Source organism: Chiloscyllium punctatum, chromosome 34, assembly GCF_047496795.1.
Source record: "Chiloscyllium punctatum isolate Juve2018m chromosome 34, sChiPun1.3, whole genome shotgun sequence".
In the NCBI taxonomy this organism is placed as follows: domain Eukaryota; kingdom Metazoa; phylum Chordata; class Chondrichthyes; order Orectolobiformes; family Hemiscylliidae; genus Chiloscyllium; species Chiloscyllium punctatum.
In genome coordinates this window covers 61,818,436-61,845,935 of record NC_092772.1, presented here as the reverse complement: position 1 = coordinate 61,845,935, position 27,500 = coordinate 61,818,436, and the positions used below count along the sequence as shown (strand labels likewise).

Here is a 27,500-nt window from a genome sequence, read left to right as displayed (position 1 = left end):
TCCCAACCGTTGATTGAGACCGTGCTAGCGATGTTGGTGTACAGCAGTCGGATCCAATTGCAGATTCCCTCGCCCAACGCCCATGTTGGAGAACATATCCCCTATGTAGGGGTGTGATATCCTGTCAAAACCCAAAACCCGGGCCAGGCTGATGATACAGGAGTCCACGCCGATGTTGTGTATGTAGGTGATCGTATCCGTGTGGAGTGTGGGTCTCTCAGAGACTGTCCTGTATGTAGGCGATTGTATCCGTGTGGAGTGTGGGTCTCTCAGAGACGGTCCTGTATGTAGGCGATCGTATCCGTGTGGAGTGTGGGTCTCTCAGAGACGGTCCTGTATGTCGGCGATCGTATCCGTGTGGAGTGTGGGTCTCTCAGAGACTGTCCTGTATGTAGGCGATCGTATCCGTGTGGAGTGTGGGTCTCTCAGAGACGGTCCTGTATGTAGGTGATCGTATCCGTGTGGAGTGTGGGTCTCTCAGAGACTGTCCTGTATGTAGGCGATTGTATCAGTGTGGAGTGTGGGTCTCTCAGAGACTGTCCTGTATGTAGGCGATCGTATCCGTGTGGAGTGTGGGTCTCTCAGAGACTGTCCTGTATGTAGGCGATCGTATCCGTGTGGAGTGTGGGTCTCTCAGAGACTGTCCTGTATGTAGGTGATCGTATCCGTGTGGAGTGTGGGTCTCTCAGAGACTGTCCTGTATGTAGGCGATTGTATCAGTGTGGAGTGTTGGTCTCTCAGAGACAGTCCTGTATGTAGGCGATCGTATCCGTGTGGAGTGTGGGTCTCTCAGAGACTGTCCTGTATGTAGGCGATCGTATCCGTGTGGAGTGTGGGTCTCTCAGAGACTGTCCTGTATGTAGGCGATCGTATCCGTGTGGAGTGTGGGTCTCTCAGAGACTGTCCTGTATGTAGGCGATTGTATCAGTGTGGAGTGTTGGTCTCTCAGAGACAGTCCTGTATGTAGGCGATTGTATCCGTGTGGAGTGTGGGTCTCTCAGAGACTGTCCTGTATGTAGGCGATTGTATCCGTGTGGAGTGTGGGTCTCTCAGAGACTGTCCTGTATGTAGGTGATCGTATCCGTGTAGAGTGTGGGTCTCTCAGAGACTGTCCTGTATGTAGGCGATCGTATCCGTGTGGAGTGTGGGTCTCTCAGAGACGGTCCTGTATGTAGGCGATCGTATCCGTGTGGAGTGTGGGTCTCTCAGAGACTGTCCTGTATGTTGGCGATCGTATCCGTGTGGAGTGTGGGTCTCTCAGAGACTGTCCTGTATGTAGGCGATCGTATCCGTGTGGAGTGTGGGTCTCTCAGAGACTGTCCTGTATGTAGGCGATCGTATCCGTGTGGAGTGTGGGTCTCTCAGAGACTGTCCTGTATGTAGGCGATCGTATCCGTGTGGAGTGTGGGTCTCTCAGAAACTGTCCTGTATGTAGGCGATCGTATCCGTGTGGAGTGTGGGTCTCTCAGAGACTGTCCTGTATGTAGGCGATCGTATCCGTGTGGAGTGTGGGTCTCTCAGAGACGGTCCTGTATGTAGGCGATCGTATCCGTGTGGAGTGTGGGTCTCTCAGAGACGGTCCTGTATGTAGGCGATCGTATCCGTGTGGAGTGTGGGTCTCTCAGAGACTGTCCTGTATGTAGGCGATCGTATCCGTGTGGAGTGTGGGTCTCTCAGAGACGGTCCTGTATGTAGGCGATCGTATCCGTGTGGAGTGTGGGTCTCTCAGAGACTGTCCTGTATGTAGGCGATCGTATCCGTGTGGAGTGTGGGTCTCTCAGAGACGGTCCTGTATGTAGGTGATCGTATCCGTGTGGAGTGTGGGTCTGTCAGAGACTGTCCTGTATGTAGGCGATCGTATCCGTGTGGAGTGTGGGTCTCTCAGAGACAGTCCTGTATGTCGGCGATCGTATCTGTGTGGAGTGTGGGTCTCTCAGAGACTGTCCTGTATGTAGGCGATCGTATCCGTGTGGAGTGTGGGTCTCTCAGAGACTGTCCTATATGTAGGTGATCGTATCCGTGTGGAGTGTGGGTCTGTCAGAGACTGTCCTGTATGTAGGCGATCGTATCCGTGTGGAGTGTGGGTCTCTCAGAGACAGTCCTGTATGTCGGCGATCGTATCTGTGTGGAGTGTGGGTCTCTCAGAGACTGTCCTGTATGTTGGCGATCGTATCCGTGTGGAGTGTGGGTCTCTCAGAGACGGTCCTGTATGTAGGCGATCGTATCCGTGTGGAGTGTGGGTCTCTCAGGGACTGTCCTGTATGTCGGTGATCGTATCCGTGTGGAGGGTGGATCTCTCAGAGACTGTCCTGTATGTAGGCGATCGTATCCGTGTGGATTGTGGGTCTCCCAGAGACTGTCCTGTATGTAGGCGATCGTATCCATGTGGAGCGCGAGACTCTCCGAGACTGTCCTGTATGTATCCGATCGTATCAATGCCGGAGCAGACCTGACCAGGGTAATGATGACCTTTAATTAGATTTTGAAACCTGCATTCTGCAATGAGTTTGGGAATCTGTGTCTCTCACCCCTCTCCCATTTTAGATGAGTGTGTTGATACCTTTCCTCATGGATTCACAGATGCTCCCTGCCAGAAACATTCTGTTGTACTGCTCGGGCACATCCTGCACGTCCCACAGAGTTGACTGCATCTCGGCCGACCTGCCATTACTTCCAGGAGGTGTACCTTTTTCTCAGACTCCAGGGTCTTGGTCTACTAATCCAGATAGCGTCTGGTCCAGCCTCCCCCGTGCACTCTCAGCTGAGATCTCCGTGAGACACAGCAGAAACGACTGGGAGGCTGCACTGTTTTGTGTCAGACTGTCTGACATTAAGGGATTTGCTGATTCTCAGGATGTCATACATTACTGAGCCATCTTCTTTCTTCAGGCTGCTAAGCATGGAGCTCTCTTTGTGCTCCTTCTGGATGTAGAAACAGGAGCATATTTCAGCTTTCTCCAACAGGCAGACCCTTGGACCGGATAGATTATCCCGGAGACCGCTGAGGCGAACAGCGAAGGTTGCTGGCTGCTCACCTCCTGGAGATCCTCCTTCACATCGACGTCAATGTCTATGACGCCTTCCATCTCTTGCATGCTCCTGAGCTTGTCCAACCGCCACTCTGGCCAATTCATGTGGTTTAACAGGAGTTGCATACATTGTCATGTCTCTGTTCTTTTAGAGGGATTTGTTCTGCACTGTTTCTTGGCAGTGTGGAGGAACAAAGGGATCTGGGTGTGCAAGTACATAGATCCCTCAAAGTTGCCACCCAAGTGGATAGGGTTGTTAAGAAAGCATATGGTGTTTTGGCTTTCATTAACCGGGGGATTGAGTTTAAGAATCGCGAGGTTTTGCTGCAGCTCTACAAGTCCCTGGTGAGACCGCACTTGGAATATCGTGTCCAGTTCTGGTCGCCCTACTATAGGAAAGATACAGAGGCTTTGGAGAGCGTGCAAAGAAGGTTAACCAGGATGCTGCCTGGACTGGAGGGCTTGTCTTATGAAGGAAGATTGAACAGGCTTAGAGGTTACTCTCTGGAGAGAAGGAGGAAGAGAGGAGACCTGATCGAGGTGTACAAAATAATGAGTGGAATAGACAGAGTCAATAGCCTGAGACTTTTCCTCAGGGCAGGATTGACTGGTACAATTTGAAGATATTAGGAGGAAAGTATAGAGGAGACGTCAGAGTTAGGTTCTTTACACAGAGAGTTGTGAATGTATGGGATGCGTTGCCAGCCGTGGTGGTGGAAGCAGAGTCTTTGGGGACATTTAAGTGACTGCTGGATATGCACATGGAGAGCAGTGAGTTGAGGGGTGCGTAGGTTAAGTTATTATATTTTACATTAGGATTAAACTTCGGCACAACATGGTGGGCGAAAGGGCCTGTTCTGTGCTGTACTTGTCTATGTTCCATGTTTCACTTGCAGAGGGACATTGCCATCGTGGTGATGCAATGTCAACTTCAGAAAACGTGTGTCAACGGTTTTGAGCTCCCTGAGTGTTTTTTTTAATTTTAAATAAGACTAAAGAAGCTCGAGTAGGTGGTGTGGGAGAAGATCTGCCACCCAGCCTACCCACAGCAGAGCCACACAGAAAATCAAGCCTGTCCAAACCAGACCAGCAACACCCAGAATGCCTCAGCATTGACTGAACAGGCTGACAAGGGAAACCAGTCACTCTCAGGCCAGGGGGTACACTCCCCAAGACAAACTGACAATAAGCTTCCTGGACCCGATCGACACAGCTATCCCAAAGCCCCAAGGGCCGTCTCGTACCCCAGTGATACCAAAGTCACACAAAGAACGGGTCAGACAGAGAGGCATCAGAAGACTTGACTCACAGGAGAGCACCAATGGAAACATCTTAGTGCCAGGAAAAGGGACCCTCTCACCGACCCTCGAAGAGAGCTGCAATCTCCTGAACTGATTGATGCTGCCAGGATGCATCATTGTATCTACAATTAGGACATCCTTCTGATAACTGCTTTGCAATTCTCACCATCGGAACTGGATTAGATTAGATTCCCTACAGTGTGGAAACAGGCCTTGCTGCCCAACCAGTCCACACCGACCGTCCAAAGAGTAACCCACCCAGATCTATTCCCCGACATTTCCTCCTGACTAACATACCTCACACTATGGGACAATTTAGCATGGTCAATCCACCCAAACCTGCACATCCCTGGGCACTATGGGACAATTTAGCATGGCCAATCCACCCTAACCTGCACATCCCTGGGCACTCTGGGACAATTTAGCATGGCCAATCCACCCTATCCTGCACATCCCTGGGCACTATGGGACAATTTAGCATGGCCAACGTACCCTAACCTGCATATCCCTGGGCACTATGGGACAATTTAGCATAGCCAATGTACCCTAACCTGCATATCCCTGGGCACTATGGGACAATTTAGCACGGCCAATCCACCCTAACCTACACGCCCCTGGGCACTATGGGCAATTTAGCATGGTCAACCCACCCTAACCTGCACATCTTTGGATTGTGGGAGGAAACCAGAGCACCCGGAGGAAACCCACGCAGACACGGGGAGAATATGCAAACTCCACACAGACAGTCGCCTGAGGCGGGAATCAAACCCAGGTCCCTGGCGCTGTGAGGCAGCAGTGCTAACCATTAAGCCACCATGCCGCCCTAAAAGTACTGACTTCACCAGGACCCGAACCCAGAACCTTTGAATCCCTTCAAACCACGAGAAGTCCAATGTGCTATCCATTGCACCGCGGAACCACTTAAACACTTACTGCACCTGGTATTCCCAGGCGGTCTTCCATCCAAGTACTAACCAGACCTGAGTCTGCTTAGCTTCCAAGATCAGACGTTTTCAGACTAGTATGGCTGTAGGTGCTGGCCAAAAATAGCCCCGCAACCCCTAAGAGTGCAGCTTAAAACTGAACTCTGATGGGACTTGAACCCACAACCGTTGAATGCCTTCAAAAGGCCTCAAACTAGAAGTCCAACATGCTATCCATTCTACCACAGAGCCACTTGATGATCCAGCCTGTTGTGTTTTCCCTATTTTTAATTAGCATCATTGTGTAACATTCCTATGAAAGCTGGCTTGATTCTCAGCTCAGGGAAGGGAACCCTTGATCTACCTGTACAGGCTGTCAGTTCTGTGTCAGCCTCGTCAAGCGATATAGCTTGCAATAAACAACTTGTCAATCTCAATCAATCTGGTTTGTGTGACCCCCTGCTCACTGGGGCACACATCTCTGACAGATGGACTCAGACTCACACAGGGTTTCAGTCGGGGTTTGAAGTTCGCTGTTGAAGCTGGTAGATAGAGCTCTCTCTCTGCTACAGCGTGAAGGATTGAGTCCTCCCCCTGCTGGTCTTTCTGTCTCCTGGACTGGAGGGGAGATAATGCATGAGGAATTTGCCTTTGCCAAGGGTGTGTTTACAGGATGCTGCCACATCGGGGCAGTTGATCATTGGCAGTTAAATAACATATTATTTTATTCAATATTTCAATAGTGTTAAAGTCAAGCCAATTAAGAATAAAGTATGATTTGCCTAAAGCCTCGTAGCGGACCAATCGAATCACACCTGGAACACAGCACCTTTCACTTCAGTGGAGTCCTAGAGTCATAGAGATGTACAGCACGGAAACAGGCCCTTCGGTCCAACCCATCTAGGCCGACCAGATATCCCAACCCAATCTAGTCGCACCTGCCAGCACCCGGCCCATATCCCTCCAAACCCTTCCTACCCATTCAACTGCCTCTTAAATGTTGCAATTGTACCAGCCTCCACCACTTCCTCTGGCTGCTCATCCCATACACGTACCACCCTCTGGGTGAAAAATTTGCCCCTTAGGTCTCTTATATATCTTTCCCCTCTCACCCTAAACCTATGCCCTCTAGTTCTAGACTCCCCGACCCCAGGGAAAAGACTTTGTCTATTTATCCTATCCATGCCCCTCATGATTTTGTAAACCTCTATAAGGCCACCCCTCAGCCTCCGACGCTCCAGGGAAAACAGCCCCACCCTGTTCAGCCTCTCCCTGTAGCTCAGATCCTCCAACTGTGGCAACATCCTTGTAAATCTTTTCTGAACCCTTTCAAGTTTCACAACATCTTTCCGATAGGAAGGAGACCAGAATTGCACGCGATATTCCAACAGTGGCCTAACCAGTGTCCTGTACAGCAAAAACGCGAGATTCTAGGCTATCCCCTCGATATATTTTGAGGAGGTTTGGTTTGTTCTTCAGAGCTGAAAAATGTGTTGCTGGAAAAGCGCAGCAGGTCAGGCAGCATCCAAGGAGCAGGAGAATCGACGTTTCGGGCATAAGCCCTTCTTCAGGAATGAGGAGAGTGTGTCCAGCAGGCTCAGATAAAAGGTAGGGAGGAGGGACTTGGGGGAGGGGCGTTGGAAATGCGATAGGTGGAAGGAGGTCAAGGTGAGGGTGATAGGCCAGAGTGGGGTGGGGGCAGAGAGGTCAGGAAGAAGATTGCAGGTTAGGAAGGCGGTGCTGAGTTCGAGGGATTTGACTGAGACAAGGTGGGGGGGAGGGGAAATGAGGAAACTGGAGAAATCTGAGTTCATCCCTTGTGGTTGGAGGGTTCCTAGGCGGAAGATGAGGCGCTCTTCCTCCAACCGTCGTGTTGCTATGGTCTGGCGATGGAGGAGTCCAAGGACCTGCATGTCCTTGGTGGAGTGGGAGGGGGGAGTTGAAGTGTTGAGCCACGGGTTGGTTGGGTCGGTTGGTCCGGGTGTCCCAGAGGTGTTCTCTGAAACGTTCCGCAAGTAGGCGGCCTGTCTCCCCAATATAGAGGAGGCCACATCGGGTGCAGCGGATGCAGTAAATGATGTTGTCAGGGCTGTTCAAACTGTCCCTGATTTCCCACATCTCACCTGAGAAGTATATCACCCTCCCCCGACCCTGCTATTTCTAACCCTCTCGTCACGACTGAACTTTTTTTTTAAAAAATCATCATAAGTTGAACCGGGTGTGACGCGTGGGATCACAACTATTCACATTACACATTCACAATCCAGGTGAAGGAACTGAGGCCATTCATTGGTGGATTTGCAGATGGTATAAAGATAGGTGGAGGGACAGGGAGTGTTGAGGGATCGGGGAGGCTGTGGAAGGACTTGGAGAGCGGGTAAAAAAAAAATGGCCGATTGGAGTACAGTGTGGGAAAGTGGGAGGCGATGCACTCTGGTAAGAAGAATAGAAATCTGAAACACAAAGGGGTTTGGGAGTCGGAGTTCGGGATTCTCTTAAGGTTAACGCGTAGGTTCATTCGGCAGTTAGGAAGCCAAATGCAATGTCAGCATGCAGTTCAAGAGGGTGAGAATACAATAAAAATCGCACAACACCAGGTTATAGGTGAAAGTGAGGACTGCAGGTGCTGGAGATCAGAGTCAAGATTAGAGTGGTGCTGGAAAAGCACAGCAGATCAGGCAGCATCCGAGGAGCAGGAAAATCAACGTTTCAGGCAAAAGCCCTTCATCAGGAATGAGGCTGGGGGCCTCAGAGGTGGAGAGATAAATGGGAGGGGGGGTTGGGGCTGGGGAGAAGGTAGCCAAGAGTAGAGTAGGTGGATGAAGGTGATAGGTCGGAGAGGAGAGTGGAGCAGATAGGTGGGAAGGAAGATTGGCAGGTAGGACAGATAGTGAGGATGGTGCTGAGCTCGAAGGGTGGAACTGAGGTAAGGTGGGGGGGTGGGGGGGGGGGGGGGGGGGGGGAAGTGGTCCAACAGGTTTATTTGGAAGCACTAGCTTTTCTCCACAACCACCTGATGAAGGAGCAGCGCTCCGAAAGCTAGTGCTTCCAATTAAACCTGTTGGACTATAACCTGGTGTTGTGTGAGTTTTAATTTTTTGCACACCCCAGTCTAACACCGGCGTCTCCAAACCAAGAGTGAAGGTGTCTTGCTGAGACTGGTCAGCCCGCGTTTGGAATACTGTGAGCTATCTTGGTCCGAAGGAAGAACGTGCCAGTGTTGGAGGGAGGTTTACAGGAATGATTCAGGGCTGAAGAGCTTGTCCTGTGAGGAGAGGTTGTGGACTCTGGGTCTGTCCTCAGAGTTGAGAAGGATGAGGGGGAAACTGACTGAAGCTTTAAGAATACTGACAGTCCTGGATGTGGAGAAAATGTGAGAGAACTGAGGACCCAAGGGCACGCCCTCAGGGTGAAGGATGACCCCTCAAAACTGAGATGAGGAGGAAATTCCTCAGCCAGGGAGTGGGGAATCTGTGGAATTCATTGCCACAAGGAGCTGTAGAGGACAAGTCATTGAGTGTGTTTAAGACAGAGACAGGTTCTTGATTAGTAAGGGGTTCTAAGATTAGAGGGAGATGACAGGAGCATGGGGGTTTGAGAAACATATCAGCCATGATGAAATGGCGGAACAGACTCAATGGGCCAAACGGCTTCATTCTGCTCCTGTGTCGAATGGTCTCACCTCTCGAAGCAGAATGGTCCCTGGGATGATGACCAGACTCAGCAGGAGGATACCTTCCACCATAAGAATAATGTTCTTCTTCGACTCCCTGATATTGAAGAACTTGCTGTAGCGTGGCCCTGGAGGGGAGAGACCGGGAAGGGTCAGAGCGGGTGTGAAATGTGACGTGGGAGATACCATCGTCCGTGGCAGTCAGGAACTGCTGCTTGAGCCGCACGAATACCCAGCCAAACAACACTGCACACCTCTGCCATGCCCCTTGTCCAAGACCAACCCAATCCCCACCTCCCTGCCAACACACACACCCAACACCCAACTCTAGTGACTGGAAAGGGGTCAGTCAGGTAAACCTCAGAGAAGAGCATTGGACCTGTCAACCTGGACCAATCAGGGACCCCTGGCTCTTAGCCTGCTCCAATCAAGGAGCCCCGACTGTTAACCCGATCCAATCAGGAATCCCTGGCTGACATAGATCACAGGGTTTCATTGAACTCCGACAGTGTAGAAACATGTCATTTCGCCCAAGATGTCCACACCAACCCTCTGAAGACTATCCCACCCAGACCTATTCCCCATCACTTTACATTTCCCCTCACTAATGCACTGAACCTACACATCCCCAAACACTACAGGCAATTTAACACGGCCAATCCACCCTAACCTGCACATGCCTGGGCACTATGGGACAATTTAGCACGGCCAATCCACCCTAACCTGCACATCCCTGGGCACTATGGGACAATTTACCACGGCCAATCCACCCCAACCTGCACATCCCTGAGCACTATGGGACAATTTAGCATGGCCAATCCACCCTAACCTGCACATCCCTGGGCACTATGGGACAATTTAGCATGGCCAATCCACCCTAACCTACACATCCCAGGGCACTATGGGACAATTTAGCATGGCCAATCCATCCCAAACTGCACATCCCTGGGCACTATGGGACAATTTAGCATGGCCAATCCATCCTAACCTACACATCCCTGGGCACTATGGGACAATTTAGCACGGCCAATCCACCCTAACCTGTACATCCCTGGGCACTATGGGACAATTTAGCATGGCCAATCCACCCTAACCTGCACAACCCTGGGCACTATGGGACAATATTCTCGCCCCCCACCCCCCCCCCCACACTCAATATCCACCCGCTCACAACACCCACCCACTCCCAATACTCACCCATTTCCAGTACCTACTCACTCCCAATATCCACTCACTGCCAATACCCACCCATTCCAAAACCCCACCCACTCCCAATATCCACCCACTCCCAATATCCACCCACTCCCAATATCCACCCACTCCCAATATCCACCCACACCTAATACCCACCCACTCCCAATATCCACTCACTGCCAATACCCACCCATTCCAAAACCCCACCCACTCCCAATATCCACCCACTCCCAATATCCACCCACTCCCAATATCCACCCACACCTAATACCCACCCACTCCCAATATCCACCTACTGCCAATACCCACCCATTCCAAAACCCCACCCACTCCCAATACCCACCCACTCCCAATATCCACCCACTCCCAATATCCACCCACTCCCAATATCCACCCACACCTAATACCCACCCACTCCCAATATCCACCTACTGCCAATACCCACCCATTCCAAAACCCCACCCACTCCCAATACCCACCCACTCCCAATATCCACCCACTCCCAATATCCACCCACTCCCAATATCCACCCACACCTAATACCCACCCACTCCCAATACCCACCTACTCCCAATGTCCACCCACACACAATACCCACCCACTCCCAATACTCACCCCACTCCCAATACTCACCCCACTCCCAAAACGCACCCACTCCCAATACTCACCCACTCCCAATGCCCTAACATTCCCAATATCCACCCACTCCCAATGCCCTAACATTCCCAATACCCACCCACTCCCAATACCCACCCACTCCCAATGCCCACCCACTCCCAATACCCACCCACTCCCAATATCCACCCACTCCCAATACCTACATACTCCCAATACCCACCCACTCCCATTACCCACCCTATCCCAATACCCACCCACTCCCAATGCCCTAACATTCCCAATACCCACCCACTCCCAATGCCCTAACATTCCCAATACCCACCCACTCCCAATGCCCTAACATTCCCAATACCCACCCACTCCCAATGCCCTAACATTCCCAATACCCACCCACTCCCAATGCCCTAACATTCCCAATACCCACCCACTCCCAATGCCCTAACATTCCCAAAACCCACCCACTCCCATTACCCACCCACTCCCAATACCCACCCACTCCCCTTGCCCTTGCATTCCCAATACCCACCCACTCCCAATACCCACCCACTCCCATTACCCACCCACTCCCAATACCCACCCACTCCCCTTGCCCTTGCATTCCCAATACCCACCCACTCCCAATGCCCTAACATTCCCAAAACCCACCCACTCCCAATACCCACCCACTCCCAATACCCACATACTCCCAATACCCACCCACTCCCATTACCCACCCACTCCCCTTGCCCTTGCATTCCCAATACCCACCCACTCCCATTACCCACCCACTCCCAATACCCACCCACTCCCCTTGCCCTTGCATTCCCAATACCCACCCACTCCCAATATCCACGTACTCCCAATATGCATCCACTCCCAATACCCACTCACTCCCAAGTCCTACCTACACCCCACAGCTGGCCCACATTTGACTAGCGGCAAACCCACTTCTCTGCCCATGCCTCCACCCAGTCCCTGGCCACCCCTCCGCTCGTGCCCATCCTCAATCTGACCACTCCTTTCCTTGTCCCCACCAAGCCACGCTATGCCCACTGCCTCCCAACACTTCCCCAGTGGGCGATGATTGGTGTGTGAATGGGTTCGGGGTGTTGGCTTACCCCAGACTAATGCGCCGGCGACCTGGCAACCGGAGGGAGGGGCACATCGGTGGTGCCCTCAGCGCCCTCGCTTGATCCTGGATGGCCACCGCTCCCTTGTGGATCGCCACCTACCGCCCTACTCCGGTAACACGACGGAGAGGAGTGTGGGTGGGTGGGTGGGTGGGTGGGTGGGGGGAGTTGGCCTTGGTTTCTCCAGGCTTTCTCGCCCGCCCAGACTTTCACGAGCGTCATTCCCCCGGCAAGCCCCCTCCCTTTATCCCCACCTCTTCAACCCCCCCAAAGCCCCTCCCCAGGGGACCGGGACACTCACTGTAAGCACGGAGTCCGACATTGCAGGATGTCGCCCTCGTCTGGTTGTTATGACAACGGTAAATCCCCAAGTCCGCCTGCTCCACCTTTTCCCAGTGGTACTGGGCCGCGTTGGAGTGAAGGTTTTGCCAGATTGAACTGTTGTAGCTTCTCATCTGCCAGATGACCTCCCGCCCGGAGACATTGCACTGCAGTTGGAAGGAACTCCCGAGCTCTGCACGAACGGAAGTCTTGGGAATTGTCAGGGCCCCCACTGGAAGCAAAGACTGATGGTTAATAACACCCACTGGGCAAATGGCACAAACTAACAGTCCCCCTGTACACTGCTACGTATTTCAGGAGACAAACTGCGAGTCGGACGTCTGCATGTTGGCTTCAGTATCGTGCGTCTTGGAGCAGAATGGTCAGAGAATCATTGAGTCCCTACAGCGTGGAAGCAGGCCGTTCAGCCCCAAAGGTCCATACCGACCCTCTGAAGAGTAACTCACCAAGACCCATTCCCCTACCTTATTATTCGACATTTACCCCTGGCTAATGCACCTAGCCTGCCCATCCCTGGGCACTATGGGACAATTTAGCACGGCCAATCCACCCTAACCTGCACATCCCTGGACACTATGGGACAATTTAGCATGGCCAATCCACCCTAACCTGCACATCCCTGGACACTATGGGACAATTTAGCATGGCCAATCCACCCTAACCTACACATCCCTGGGCACTATGGGACAATTTAGCATGGCCAATCCACCCTAACCTGCACATCCCTGGACACTATGGGACAATTTAGCATGGCCAATCCACCCTAACCTGCACATCCCTGGGCACTATGGGACAATTTAGCACGGCCAATCCACCCTAACCTGCACATCCCTGGACACTATGGGACAATTTAGCATGGCCAATCCACCCTAACCTGCACATCCCTGGGCACTCTGGGACAATTTAGCATGGCCAATCCACCCTAACCTGCACATCCCTGGACACTATGGGACAATTTAGCACGGCCAATCCACCCTAACCTGCACATCCCTGGGCACTATGGGACAATTTAGCATGGCCAATCCACCCTAACCTGCACATCCCTGGACACTATGGGACAATTTAGCATGGCCAATCCACCCTAACCTGCACATCCCTGGGCACTATGGGACAATTTAGCACGGCCAATCCACCCTAACCTGCACCTCTTTGGATCAAACATGAATTCTGTTTCATAAATCCATTGTCCAATCATATCATTGTTTAATATTAAAATAATTTCTTCCCGACTGTTGATATCAATCTAATAAATCTCCTCATCTCTCATCTTCCTCTCCTTACTTACATGTTCGGGTTATCTTTCCTGTATTCAAGTCTGAAGGAACTTCTCCAGCATCTACAGACTTTCGAAAGATCACCACCAATGCTTCTATTATCTTTATTTCCACGTTCTTCAACACTCTGAGATATACCTCATCTCATTCAAGGAATTCATCCAACTTCAACTCAATTAACCTTTGGAATTCTGCTTGTTGGTAGTAACTTCATCATCACATTTTCAGAAGCCTTCACTCCTGAGGCCATACAACTGTGCCAGATCTTTGGAGAAAGTGAGTTAGATACTTCTCAGGCATAGCCAGGTATCCAGGATTGAAATGTGAAAACTGCCTTTCTGACTGGCTTTCAGAATTTTAAGGTGCCCTTTCACACAGAACACAGAGAGAGGGGGCAGACCTTTGGAACCACCTGGAAACTCAGGCAGGTTTCTGTTTTTCACACTCACCCTCTCCCCCCCCGGATGTGCACACACACACACACACAAACACACACACACACACACATACATACACAGACACATACAAACACAGACGCACACACAGAGACACACACAGCCACACACAGACACATACACACACACACATACAAACACAGACACACAGACAGAGACACGCACACACACATATACACACACACAAACACACACAGAGACACACACACAGCCACACAAAGACACATACACGCACACACATATAAACACAGACGCACAGACAGCGACACACACACACACACACACATAGAGACAGCACACACCTGCACATACACACACATACAGACACACACACACATGCAGACACACACACATACAGACATATACACACACACATACAGACACACACACACATGCAGACACACACATACAGACATACACACACACACATATAGACACACACACACATACAGACACACACACACACATGCAGACACGTACAGACGCACGCACACACGCACATATAGACACACACACACACAGCCACCGACACTTATACATACAGTCACAGACATTCCCAACACAAATACACACAAAGAGAGGCACTCATATGCACACACACACACTCACACATGCACACACTCACACACTCATGTACATACATACACATACTTGCGCACACGCACATACATACACGCTCACGCACACACATATGTGTGCACACAAAATCACCATGAGTGTTGGAGGTGGAGGGAATGACGCACAAGGCAGCTCCTGGGGATCCCCTTCACATGGTTCCCCTGAAGGAGAAACAGAAGGAATAGGAACATACGTAGCTCTTTGAGACTCCTCCACCATCCAGTGGGATCATGGCTGATCATCCAATATACCTTCCTGTTCCCGCTTTCTTCCCCATATCCTTTCATCTCTTTCACCCCAATCTCTGTCTCTCCCCACGTATATCGAAGACCACACGTGGAATGTTTTAAACAGTTCTGCTCCCCTCATTTAAGGAAGGTTATGCAGGGGATTTCATAGAATCTCCACAGTGCGGAAACAGCCACTGTGCTGGTCTGTTTTGTGTGTGTGTGTGTGTGTATTGCCTCAGCACTGACCCTCCGACAGTGCGGCACTCCCTCAGCACTGACCCTCCGACAATACGGCACTCCCTCAGCACTGACCCTCCGACAATGCGGCACTCCCTCAGCACTGTACCTCCGACAGTAGGGTTGGTCTGTACTGTGGGACGAACACCTCTGAATTGGGACACTAAGCCATGAGTTCGATATCCAAAGTTAGAATACTTCTGACAGAGCTCACATGACTGGAAAATGAGTTCAGCTCCATGCTCCATTGTCCTGCTCTGTCTAAGTTCCTCTTTGGCCACAGCTGTCATCTGTATCAGCCAGCAATCCAGTCTGACATCTCACCTTGACTTCCTGCCCAGCTCCCAGGGGATCCTCTGGATATCATTGCTTCGTGGTCTGACTTGCTGCTATATCTCGGACAGCTCAGTGTGAAATCTACACTCGCTTTGCTGTTCTTGCCCAGAGGTCACTGTGATGGAGGCTATTCTCGGCAACAATACCCCTGATTTCTGATCTCACGATGAACACATACAGTGAGGCACACCGTTACACACAGAGACATACAAGCAGCCAAGCAGCCAGATACATGTTCTGTGATACACACAGTCACACACATACAGTAACATTCAGACACACATTCTGTAATACAGACAGACACACACATACAGTAACATTCAGACACACATTCTGTAATACACACAGACACACACATACAGTAACATTCAGACACACATTCTGTAATACACACAGACACACACATACAGTAACATTCAGATACACATTCAGTAATACACACAGACACACACATACAGTAACATTCAGACACACATTCTGTAATACACACAGACACACACATACAGTAACATTCAGGCACACATTTTGTAATACACACAGAAACACACATACAGTAACATTCAGACACACATTCTGTAATACACACAGACACACACATACAGTAACATTCAGATACACATTCTGTAATACGCACAGACACACACATACAGTAACATTCAGACACACATTCTGTAATACACTCAGACACACACATAGAGTAACATTCAGACACACATTCTGTAATACACACAGACACACACATACAGTAACATTCAGATACACATTCTGTAATACACACAGACACAAACATACAGTAACATTCAGGTACACATTCTGTAATCCACATAGACACATACATACAGTAACATTCAGACACACATTCTGTAATATACACAGACACACACATACAGTAACATTCAGACACACATTCAGTAATACACACAGACACACACATTCAGTAACATTCAGGTACACATTCTGTAATCCACACATGCACACACATACAGTAACGTTCAGACACACATTCTGTAATACACACAGACACACACATACAGTAACATTCAGACACACATTCTGTAATACACACAGACACACACATACAGTAACATTCAGATACACATTCTGTAATACACACAGACACACACATACAGTAACATTCAGACACACATTCTGTAATACACACAGACACACACATACAGTAACATTCAGACACACATTCTGTAATACACACAGATACACACATACAGTAACATTCAGATACACATTCTGTAATACACACAGACACACACATACAGTAACATTCAGATACACATTCTGTAATACACACAGACACACACATACAGTAACATTCAGACACACATTCTGTAATACACACAGACACACACATACAGTAACATTCAGGTACACATTCTGTAATCCACACGGACACACACATACAGTAACATTCAGACACACATTCTGTAATACACACAGATACACACATACAGTAACATTCAGACACACATTCTGTAATACACACAGACACACACATACAGTAACATTCAGACACACATTCAGTAATACACACAGACACAAACATACAGTAACATTCAGGTACACATTCAGTAATACACACAGACACATACATACAGTAACATTCAGACACACATTCTGTAATACACACAGACACACACATACAGTAATATTCAGACACACATTCAGTAATACACACAGACACACACATACAGTAACATTCACGTACACATTCTGTAATCCACACAGGCACACACATACAGCAACGTTCAGACACACATTCTGTAATACACACAGACACACACATACAGTAACATTCAGGTACACATTCTGTAATACACACAGACCCACACATATAGTAACATTCAGATACACATTCTGTAATACACACAGACACACACATACAGTAACATTCAGGTACACATTCTGTAATACACACAGACACACACATACAGTAACATTCAGACACACATTCAGTAATGCACACAGACACACACATACAGTAACATTCAGGTACACATTCTGTAGTACACACAGACACACACATACAGTAACATTCAGACACACATTCAGTAATACACACAGACACACACATAGAGTAACATTCAGGTACACATTCTGTAATCCACACAGACACACACATACAGTAACGTTCAGATACACATTCTGTAATACACACAGACACAAACATACAGTAACGTTCAGACACACATTCTGTAATCCACACAGACACACACATACAGTAACATTCAGATACACAATCTGTAATACACACAGACACACACATACAGTAACATTCAGACACACATTCAGTAATACACACAGACACACACATACAGTAACATTCAGGTACACATTCTGTAATACACACAGACACACACATACAGTAACATTCAGACACACATTCAGTAATACACACAGACACATACATACAGTAACATTCAGGTACACATTCTGTAATCCACACAGGCACACACATACAGCAACGTTCAGACACACATTCTGTAATACACACAGACACACACATACAGTAACATTCAGACACACATTCTGTAATACACACAGACCCACACATACAGTAACATTCAGATACACATTCTGTAATACACACAGACACACACATACAGTAACATTCAGGTACACATTCTGTAATACACACAGACACACACATACAGTAACATTCAGACACACATTCAGTAATACACACAGACACACACATACAGTAACATTCAGATACACATTCTGTAATACCCACAGACACACACATACAGTAACATTCAGATACACATTCTGTAATACACACAGACACACACATACAGTAACATTCAGACACACATTCAGTAATACACACAGACACATACATACAGTAACATTCAGGTACACATTCTGTAATCCACACAGGCACACACATACAGCAACGTTCAGACACACATTCTGTAATACACACAGACACACACATACAGTAATGTTCAGACACACATTCTGTAATCCACACAGACACCCACATACAGTAACATTCAGATACACAATCTGTAATACACACAGACACACACATACAGTAACATTCAGACACACATTCAGTAATACACACAGACACACACATACAGTAACATTCAGGTACACATTCTGTAATCCACACAGACACACACATACAGTAACGTTCAGACACACATTCTGTAATACACACAGACACACACATACAGTAACATTCAGGCACACATTCTGTAATACATACAGACACACACATACAGTAACATTCAGATACACATTCTGTAATACACACAGACACACACATACAGTAACATTCAGACACACATTCAGTAATACACAAAGACACATACATACAGTAACATTCAGGTACACATTCTGTAATCCACACAGGCACACACATACAGCAACGTTCAGACACACATTCTGTAATACACACAGACACACACATACATTAACATTCAGACACACATTCTGTAATACACACAGACCCACACATACAGTAACATTCAGATACACATTCTGTAATACACACATACAGTAACATTCAGGTACACATTCTGTAATACACACAGACACACACATACAGTAACATTCAGACACACATTCAGTAATACACACAGACACACACATACAGTAACATTCAGGTACACATTCTGTAATACACACAGACACAAACATACAGTAACATTCAGACACACATTCAGTAATACACACAGACACACACATACAGTAACATTCAGGTACACATTCTGTAATCCACACAGACACACACATACAGTAACGTTCAGATACACATTCTGTAATACACACAGACACAAACATACACTAATGTTCAGACACACATTCTGTAATCCACACAGACACACACATACAGTAACATTCAGATACACAATCTGTAATACACACAGACACACACATACAGTAACATTCAGACACACATTCAGTAATACACACAGACACACACATACAGTAACATTCAGGTACACATTCTGTAATACCCACAGACACACACATACAGTCACATTCAGACACACATTCAGTAATACACACAGACACACACATACAGTAACATTCAGGTACACATTCTGTAATCCACACAGACACACACATACAGTAACGTTCAGACACACATTCTGTAATACACACAGACCCACACATACAGTAACATTCAGACACACATTCTGTAATACACACAGACACACACATACAGTAACATTCAGATACACATTCTGTAATACCCACAGACACACACATACAGTAACATTCAGATACACATTCTGTAATCCACACAGACACGCACATACAGTAACATTCAGACACACATTCAGTAATACACACAGACACACACATACAGTAACATTCAGACACACATTCGGTAATACACACAGACACACACATACAGTAACATTCAGATACACATTCAGTAATACACACAGACACACACATACAGTAACATTCAGACACACACATACAGTAACATTCAGGTACACAGTCTGTAATACAAACAGATACACACATACAGTAACATTCAGATACACATTCTGTAATACACACAGACACACACATACAGTAACATTCAGGTACACATTCTGTAATCCACACAGACACACACATACAGTAACATTCAGACACACATTCTGTAATACACACAGACACACACATACAGTAACATTCAGACACACATTCTGTAATCCTCACAGACAAACACATACAGTAAGATTCAGATACACATTCTGTAATCCACACCGACACACACATACAGTAACGTTCAGACACACATTCTGTAAACCACACAGACACACATATAGAAACATTCAGATACACATTCTGTAATACCCACAGACACACACATACAGTAACATTCAGATACACATTCTGTAATACACACAGACACACACATACAGTAATGTTCAGACACACATTCTGTAATCCACACAGACACACACATACAGTAACATTCAGATACACAATCTGTAATACACACAGACACACACATAGAGTAACATTCAGACACACATTCAGTAATACACACAGACACACACATACAGTAACATTCAGGTACACATTCTGTAATACACACAGACACACACATACAGTAACATTCAGATACACATTCTGTAATACCCCCAGACACACACATACAGTAACATTCAGATACACATTCTGTAATACACACAGACACGCACATACAGTAACATTCAGACACACATTTTGTAATACACACAGACACGCACATACAGTAACATTCAGACACACATTCGGTAATACACACAGACACACACATACAGTAACATTCAGACACACATTCTGTAATACACACAGACACACACATACAGTAACATTCAGACACACACATACAGTAACATTCAGGTACACAGTCTGTAATACAAACAGATACACACATACAGTAACATTCAGATACACATTCTGTAATACACACAGACACACACATACAGGAACATTCAGGCACACATTCAGTAATACACACAAACACACACATACAGTAACATTCAGACACACATTCTGTAATACACACAGACACACACATACAGTAACATTCAGGTACACAGTCTGTAATACAAACAGATACACACATACAGTAACATTCAGACAAACATTCTGTAATACACACAGACACACACATAGAGTAACATTCAGGTACACATTCTGTAATCCACACAGACACACACATACAGTAACATTCAGACACACATTCTGTAATACACACAGACAAACACATACAATAACATTCAGACACACATTCTGTAATACACACAGACACAAACATACAGTAACATTCAGATACACATTCTGTAATCCTCACAGACACACACATACAGTAAGATTCAGATGCACATTCTGTAATCCACACCAACACACACATACAGTAACGTTCAGACACACATTCTGTAAACCACACAGACACACACATATCGTAACGTTCAGATACACATTCTGTAATACACACAGACACACACATACAGTAATATTCAGACACACATTCTGTAATCCACACAGACACACACATACAGTAACATTCAGATACACATTCTGTAATCCACACAGGCCCACACGTACAGTAACGTTCAGACACACATTCTGTAATACACACAGACCCACACATACAGTAACAATCAGGCACACATTCTGTAATCCACACAGACACACACATACAATAACATTCAGATACACATTCTGTACTTCACACAGACACACACATACAGTAACATTTAGATACACATTCTGTAATACACACAGACACGCACATACAGTAACATTCAGACACACATTCTGTAATACACACAGACACGCACATACAGTAACATTCAGATACACATTCGGTAAAACACACAGACACACACATACAGTAACGTTCAGAAACACATTCTGTCATACACACAGACACACACATACAGTAACGTTCAGGCACACATTCTGTAATACACACAGACACACACATACAGTAACGTTCAGACACACATTCTGTAATCCACACAGACACACACATATAGTAATGTTCAGATACACATTCTGTAATACACACAGACACACACATACAGTAATGTTCAGACACACATTCTGTAAACCACACAGACACACACATATAGCAACGTTCAGATAAACATTCTGTAATACACACAGACCCGCACATACAGTAACATTCAGATACATATTCTGTAATACACACAGACACACACATACAGTAGAATTCAGATACACATTCTGTAATACACACAGACCCGCACATACAGTAACATTCAGATACACATTCTGTAATACACACAGACACACACATACAGTAACATCCAGACACACATTCTGTAATACACACAGACACACACATACAGTAACATTCAGATACACATTCTGTAATACACACAGACACACACATACAGTAACATTCAGACACACATTCTGTAATACACACAGACACACACATACAGTAACATTCAGGTACACAGTCTGTAATACACAAGACACACACATACAGTAACATTCAGGTACACAGTCTGTAATACACACAGACACACACATACAGTAACATTCAGATACACATTCTGTAATACACACAGACAAACACATACAGTAACATTCAGATAAACATTCTGTAATACACACAGACACACACATACAGTAACATTCAGGCACACATTCTGTAATCCACACAGTCACACATGTACAGTAACATTCAGGTACACATTCTGTAATACACACGGTCACACATGTACAGTAACATTCAGATACACACTCAGTAATACACACAGACACACACATACAGTAACATTCAGATACACATTCAGTAATACACACAGACACACACATACAGTAACGTTCAGACACACATTCTGTAATACACAGACACACACATACAGTAACATTCAGACACACATTCTGTAATACACACAGACACACATGTACAGTAACGTTCAGACACACATTCTGTAGTCCACACAGTCACACATGTACAGTAACATTCAGATACACATTCTGGAATACACACAGACCCACACATACAGTAACATTCAGATACACATTCTGGAATACACACAGACACACACATACAGTAACATTCAGATACACATTCTGGAATACACACAGACCCACACATACAGTAACATTCAGATACACATACAGTAACATTCAGACACACACATACAGTAACATTCAGATACACATTTTGTAATACACACAGACACACATGTACAGTAACATTCAGACACATTCTGTAATACGCACAGACACACATGTACAGTAACATTCAGACACACATTCTGTAATACACACAGACACACACATACAGTAACATTCAGACACACATTCTGTAATCCACACAGACACACACATACAGTAACATTCAGATACACATACAGTAACATTCAGACACACACATACAGTAACATTCAGACACACATTTTGTAATACACACAGACACACATGTACAGTAACATTCAGACACACATTCTGTAATACACACAGACACCCATGTACAGTAACATTCAGACATACATTCTGTAATACACACAGACACACACGTACAGTAACATTCAGATACACATTCTGTAATACACACAGACACACACATACAGTAACATTCAGACACACATTCTGTAATACACACAGACACACACATACAGTAACATTCAGGTACACAGTCTGTAATACACAAGACACACACATACAGTAACATTCAGATACACATTCAGTAATACACACAGACACACACATACAGTAACGTTCAGACACACATTCTGTAATACACAGACACACACATACAGTAACATTCAGACACACATTCTGTAATACACACAGGCACACATGTACAGTAACGTTCAGACACACATTCTGTAGTCCACACAGTCACACATGTACAGTAACATTCAGACACACATTCAGTAATACACACAGACACACACATACAGTAACATTCAGATACACAATCTGTAATACACACAGACACACACATACAGTAACATTCAGATACACATTCTGTAATACACACAGACACACACATACAGTAACATTCAGATACACATTCTGTAATACACACAGACCCACACAGACAGTAACATTCAGATACACATACAGTAACATTCAGACACACACATACAGTAACATTCAGATACACATTTTGTAATACACACAGACACACATGTACAGTAACATTCAGACACATTCTGTAATACGCACAGACACACATGTACAGTAACATTCAGACACACATTCTGTAATACACACAGACACACACATACAGTAACATTCAGACACACATTCTGTAATACACACAGACACACACATATAGTAACATTCAGATACACATACAGTAACATTCAGACACACACATACAGTAACATTCAGACACACATTTTGTATTACACACAGACACACATGTACAGTAACATTCAGACACACATTCTGTAATACACACAGACACCCATGTACAGTAACATTCAGACACACATTCTGTAATACACACAGACACACACATACAGTAACATTCAGACACACATTCTGTAATACACACAGACACACACATACAGTAACATTCAGGTACACATTCTGTAATACACACAGACACACACATACAGTAACATTCAGGTACACATTCTGTAATCCACACAGACACACACATACAGTAACATTCAGACACACATTCTGTAATACACACAGACACACACGTACAGTAACATTCAGATACACATTCTGTAATACACACAGACACACACATACAGTAACATTCAGACACACATTCTGTAATACACACAGACACACACGTACAGTAACATTCAGATACACATTCTGTAATACACACAGACACACACATACAGTAACATTCAGACACACATTCTGTAATACACACAGACACACACATACAGTAACATTCAGACACACATTCTGTAATACACACAGACACACACATACAGTAACCTTCAGACACACATGTACAGTAATGTTCACACCCGCATGTACAGTAATGTTCATACCCACATGTACAGTAACACACACCAAGAACAAAGAGAACACATAGCAGTACAGCCCAGGCACAGGCCCTTCAGCCCACCCAAACTGTGCTGGCACATGATCTCGTTCTAAACAAAAATCCTTTTGCCTGTCCCTGGGCTGTCTCTCCTGCATGTTCATGTATCTATCATGGTGCTCTTCAACCTTACTGCTGTATCCCCTTCACCACCTCATCCAGCAATGCATTTATTACCCTTTAGGCAAAAAACCTGCCTTTCAAATCTCGTTCAAACTTCCCCCTTTTAACTTAAACTTCCGTTCCCGAGTCATTGACGTTCCTCCCATCGCGAAAGGACTCCCACTAGCCATTCTATCCATGCCTCTCGTAGTTGTTTCAACTTCTAACAGGACACCCCTCAACCTACAACGATCAAGTGAACACAAGCCAATTTTTTTCAGTTCCCTCCTCTTAGCTCATGCCCCCTCAACCAGGCCACGTCCTGGTAAACCATTTCTGTAGCCTCTCCAAAGCCTCCACATCCTTTTGGTAGCGTGGCAACCAGAACTGTACACCGTTTTACAAATGTGCCCTCGCCAAACTTCTGTACAATTGCACTATGACTTGCCAATTTTTATATTCATTGCCCCAACCAATGAAGGCAAGCCTTCCAGACCACCTTATCCACGCGTTCTGTCACAGTAGGGAAACTGTGGCACCCGCACGCCTAGATCTCTCTGTATGCTGCTGAGGATTTTGTGGGCTCTGCATTAAACCTTCCAAAATGCATTTGTCCCGATTAAATTCCATCTGCTGTTTCTCTGCCCAACTGTCTATGTCCTGCTGTAACCTTCCAATCTCCTCGCTATCTGCAGCTCCCTCAAATCTTTGTGTCATCCACAAACTTACTAAACATGCCACCTCTACTCTACTGCAGATCATTCCGATATATTATAACAAACAGAGGTCCCAGCGCTGATCCCTGTGGAACGCCACACATCACAGATCTCCAGTTGGAAAAATAATTTCCACATTGACTCTCCGTCCTCTATGACTCAGCCAGTTCCGTATTCAACCTATCAGCTCAGCCGGGATCCCATGCGATTTTACCTGTTGTATCAACTTGGCAATGGCCTTGCTAAAGTCCATGTACACAACATCTCCCACCCTGCCCTTATCAGTTATCGTTGTCACTTCCTCAATAAACTTAAGATCGTGAGACACAATATTTCACCACACAAAGTCAGGCTGCCTATCGTTAATAAGTGCATATTTCCCAAATGTAAGTAAATCCTACCCCTGATAAACCTCTCCAATAATTTCCCTACCGCTGATGTAAGGCTCACTGGTATGTGATTTCCTGAATTATCCCTCTTGCCCTTCTTAAATAAACCAACACTCCAGTCCTGTAAGATGTCTTCTGTCATAAACAGGGAGACAAGGATTGGGTCTGAGATCCCAGTCATTTCTTCACCTGGCTCCCCGAGCGTTCTGGGATCGATCCCATCAGGTCCTGAGGACCTGATGCTTTTCAAAACACTCAACACCTTGTCCTTTGTCATACCTACGTGCCCCAGAATATCAGCGTACCCATCCCAAGACTCACCATCCACTGCGTCCTTCTCCTTTGGGAATACTGATTTATTAAGAACCTCACCCACTTCCTCTGGCTTTTCCTAGCCACCCTCTTGCTCCTTACATATGGACAAAAGACTTTGGGATTTTCCTTAATCCCTGTGTGTCAGGGACATTTCAAGGTCCCTTTGCACCTTCCGAATTCCTTGTTTGAGTTCTTTCCTGCTATCTTTGTGTCCTTCAAGGGTTTTGTCTGTCTTCTGTTTCCTAAACATTACACATGCTTCCTTTTCCTTTTGGACTCTGTAACACAGCCAGACACACATACTGTAACACACATAACACAGACAGACTCACATACCTTAATACATATAAACAGTAACACAGCCAGACACACATACTGTAACACACATAACACAGACAGACTCACATACCTTAATACATATAAACAGTAACACAGCCAGACACACATACTGTAACACACATAACACAGACAGACTCACATACCTTAATACATATAAACAGTAACACAGCCAGACACACATACTGTAACACACATAACACAGACAGACTCACATACCTTAACACATATAAACAGTAACACAGCCAGACACACATACAGTAACGCACATAACACAGATAGACACACATACCTTAATACATATAAACAGTAACACAGCCAGACACACATACAGTAACGCACATAACACAGACAGACACACATACAGTAACGCACATAACACAGATAGACACACATACCTGAACACATATAGACAGTAACACAGACAGACACACATACTGTAATGCATACAGACACACACTTATAATAACACACATAACACAGACAGACACACATACAGTAACACACATACAGACGCACATATTAAAATGGGGTGGCTCTGTGGTTAACACTGCTGCCTCACAGTGCCAGGGCCCCAGATTTGAATCCAGCCTCAGACGACTGGATTCTCCCAGTGTGTGTGTGTGTGTGTGTGCGTGCGTGTGTGTGTGTGTGTGCGTGCGTGTGTGTGTGTGTGTGTTTCCTCTGGGCGCACTGGTTTCATCCCACAGTGCAAAGAGGTGCAGGTCAGGTGGATTGGCCGAGCTCGATTTCCCCGTGGTGTTCACATCACATGGGTCAGAAATG

The 27,500-nt window shown here is 46.1% G+C and overlaps 1 protein-coding gene and 1 pseudogene across 1 annotated transcript in view; both read right to left on the bottom strand.

The window, feature by feature from the left end:
• cd79a (CD79a molecule, immunoglobulin-associated alpha) overlaps positions 1–27,500 on the bottom strand; it is a 225,988-nt gene that overhangs the window by 178,894 nt on the left and 19,594 nt on the right. Inside the window, exons 2-3 of the mRNA XM_072553745.1 lie at positions 12,149–12,400; positions 8,936–9,054 (exon numbers count right to left, since the gene is read on the bottom strand). Coding sequence (XP_072409846.1) covers positions 8,936–9,054; positions 12,149–12,400 — 371 coding nt within the window. The remainder of the gene's footprint in view (positions 1–8,935; positions 9,055–12,148; positions 12,401–27,500) is intronic.
• LOC140459045 (5S ribosomal RNA) lies at positions 5,257–5,365 on the bottom strand (annotated as a pseudogene).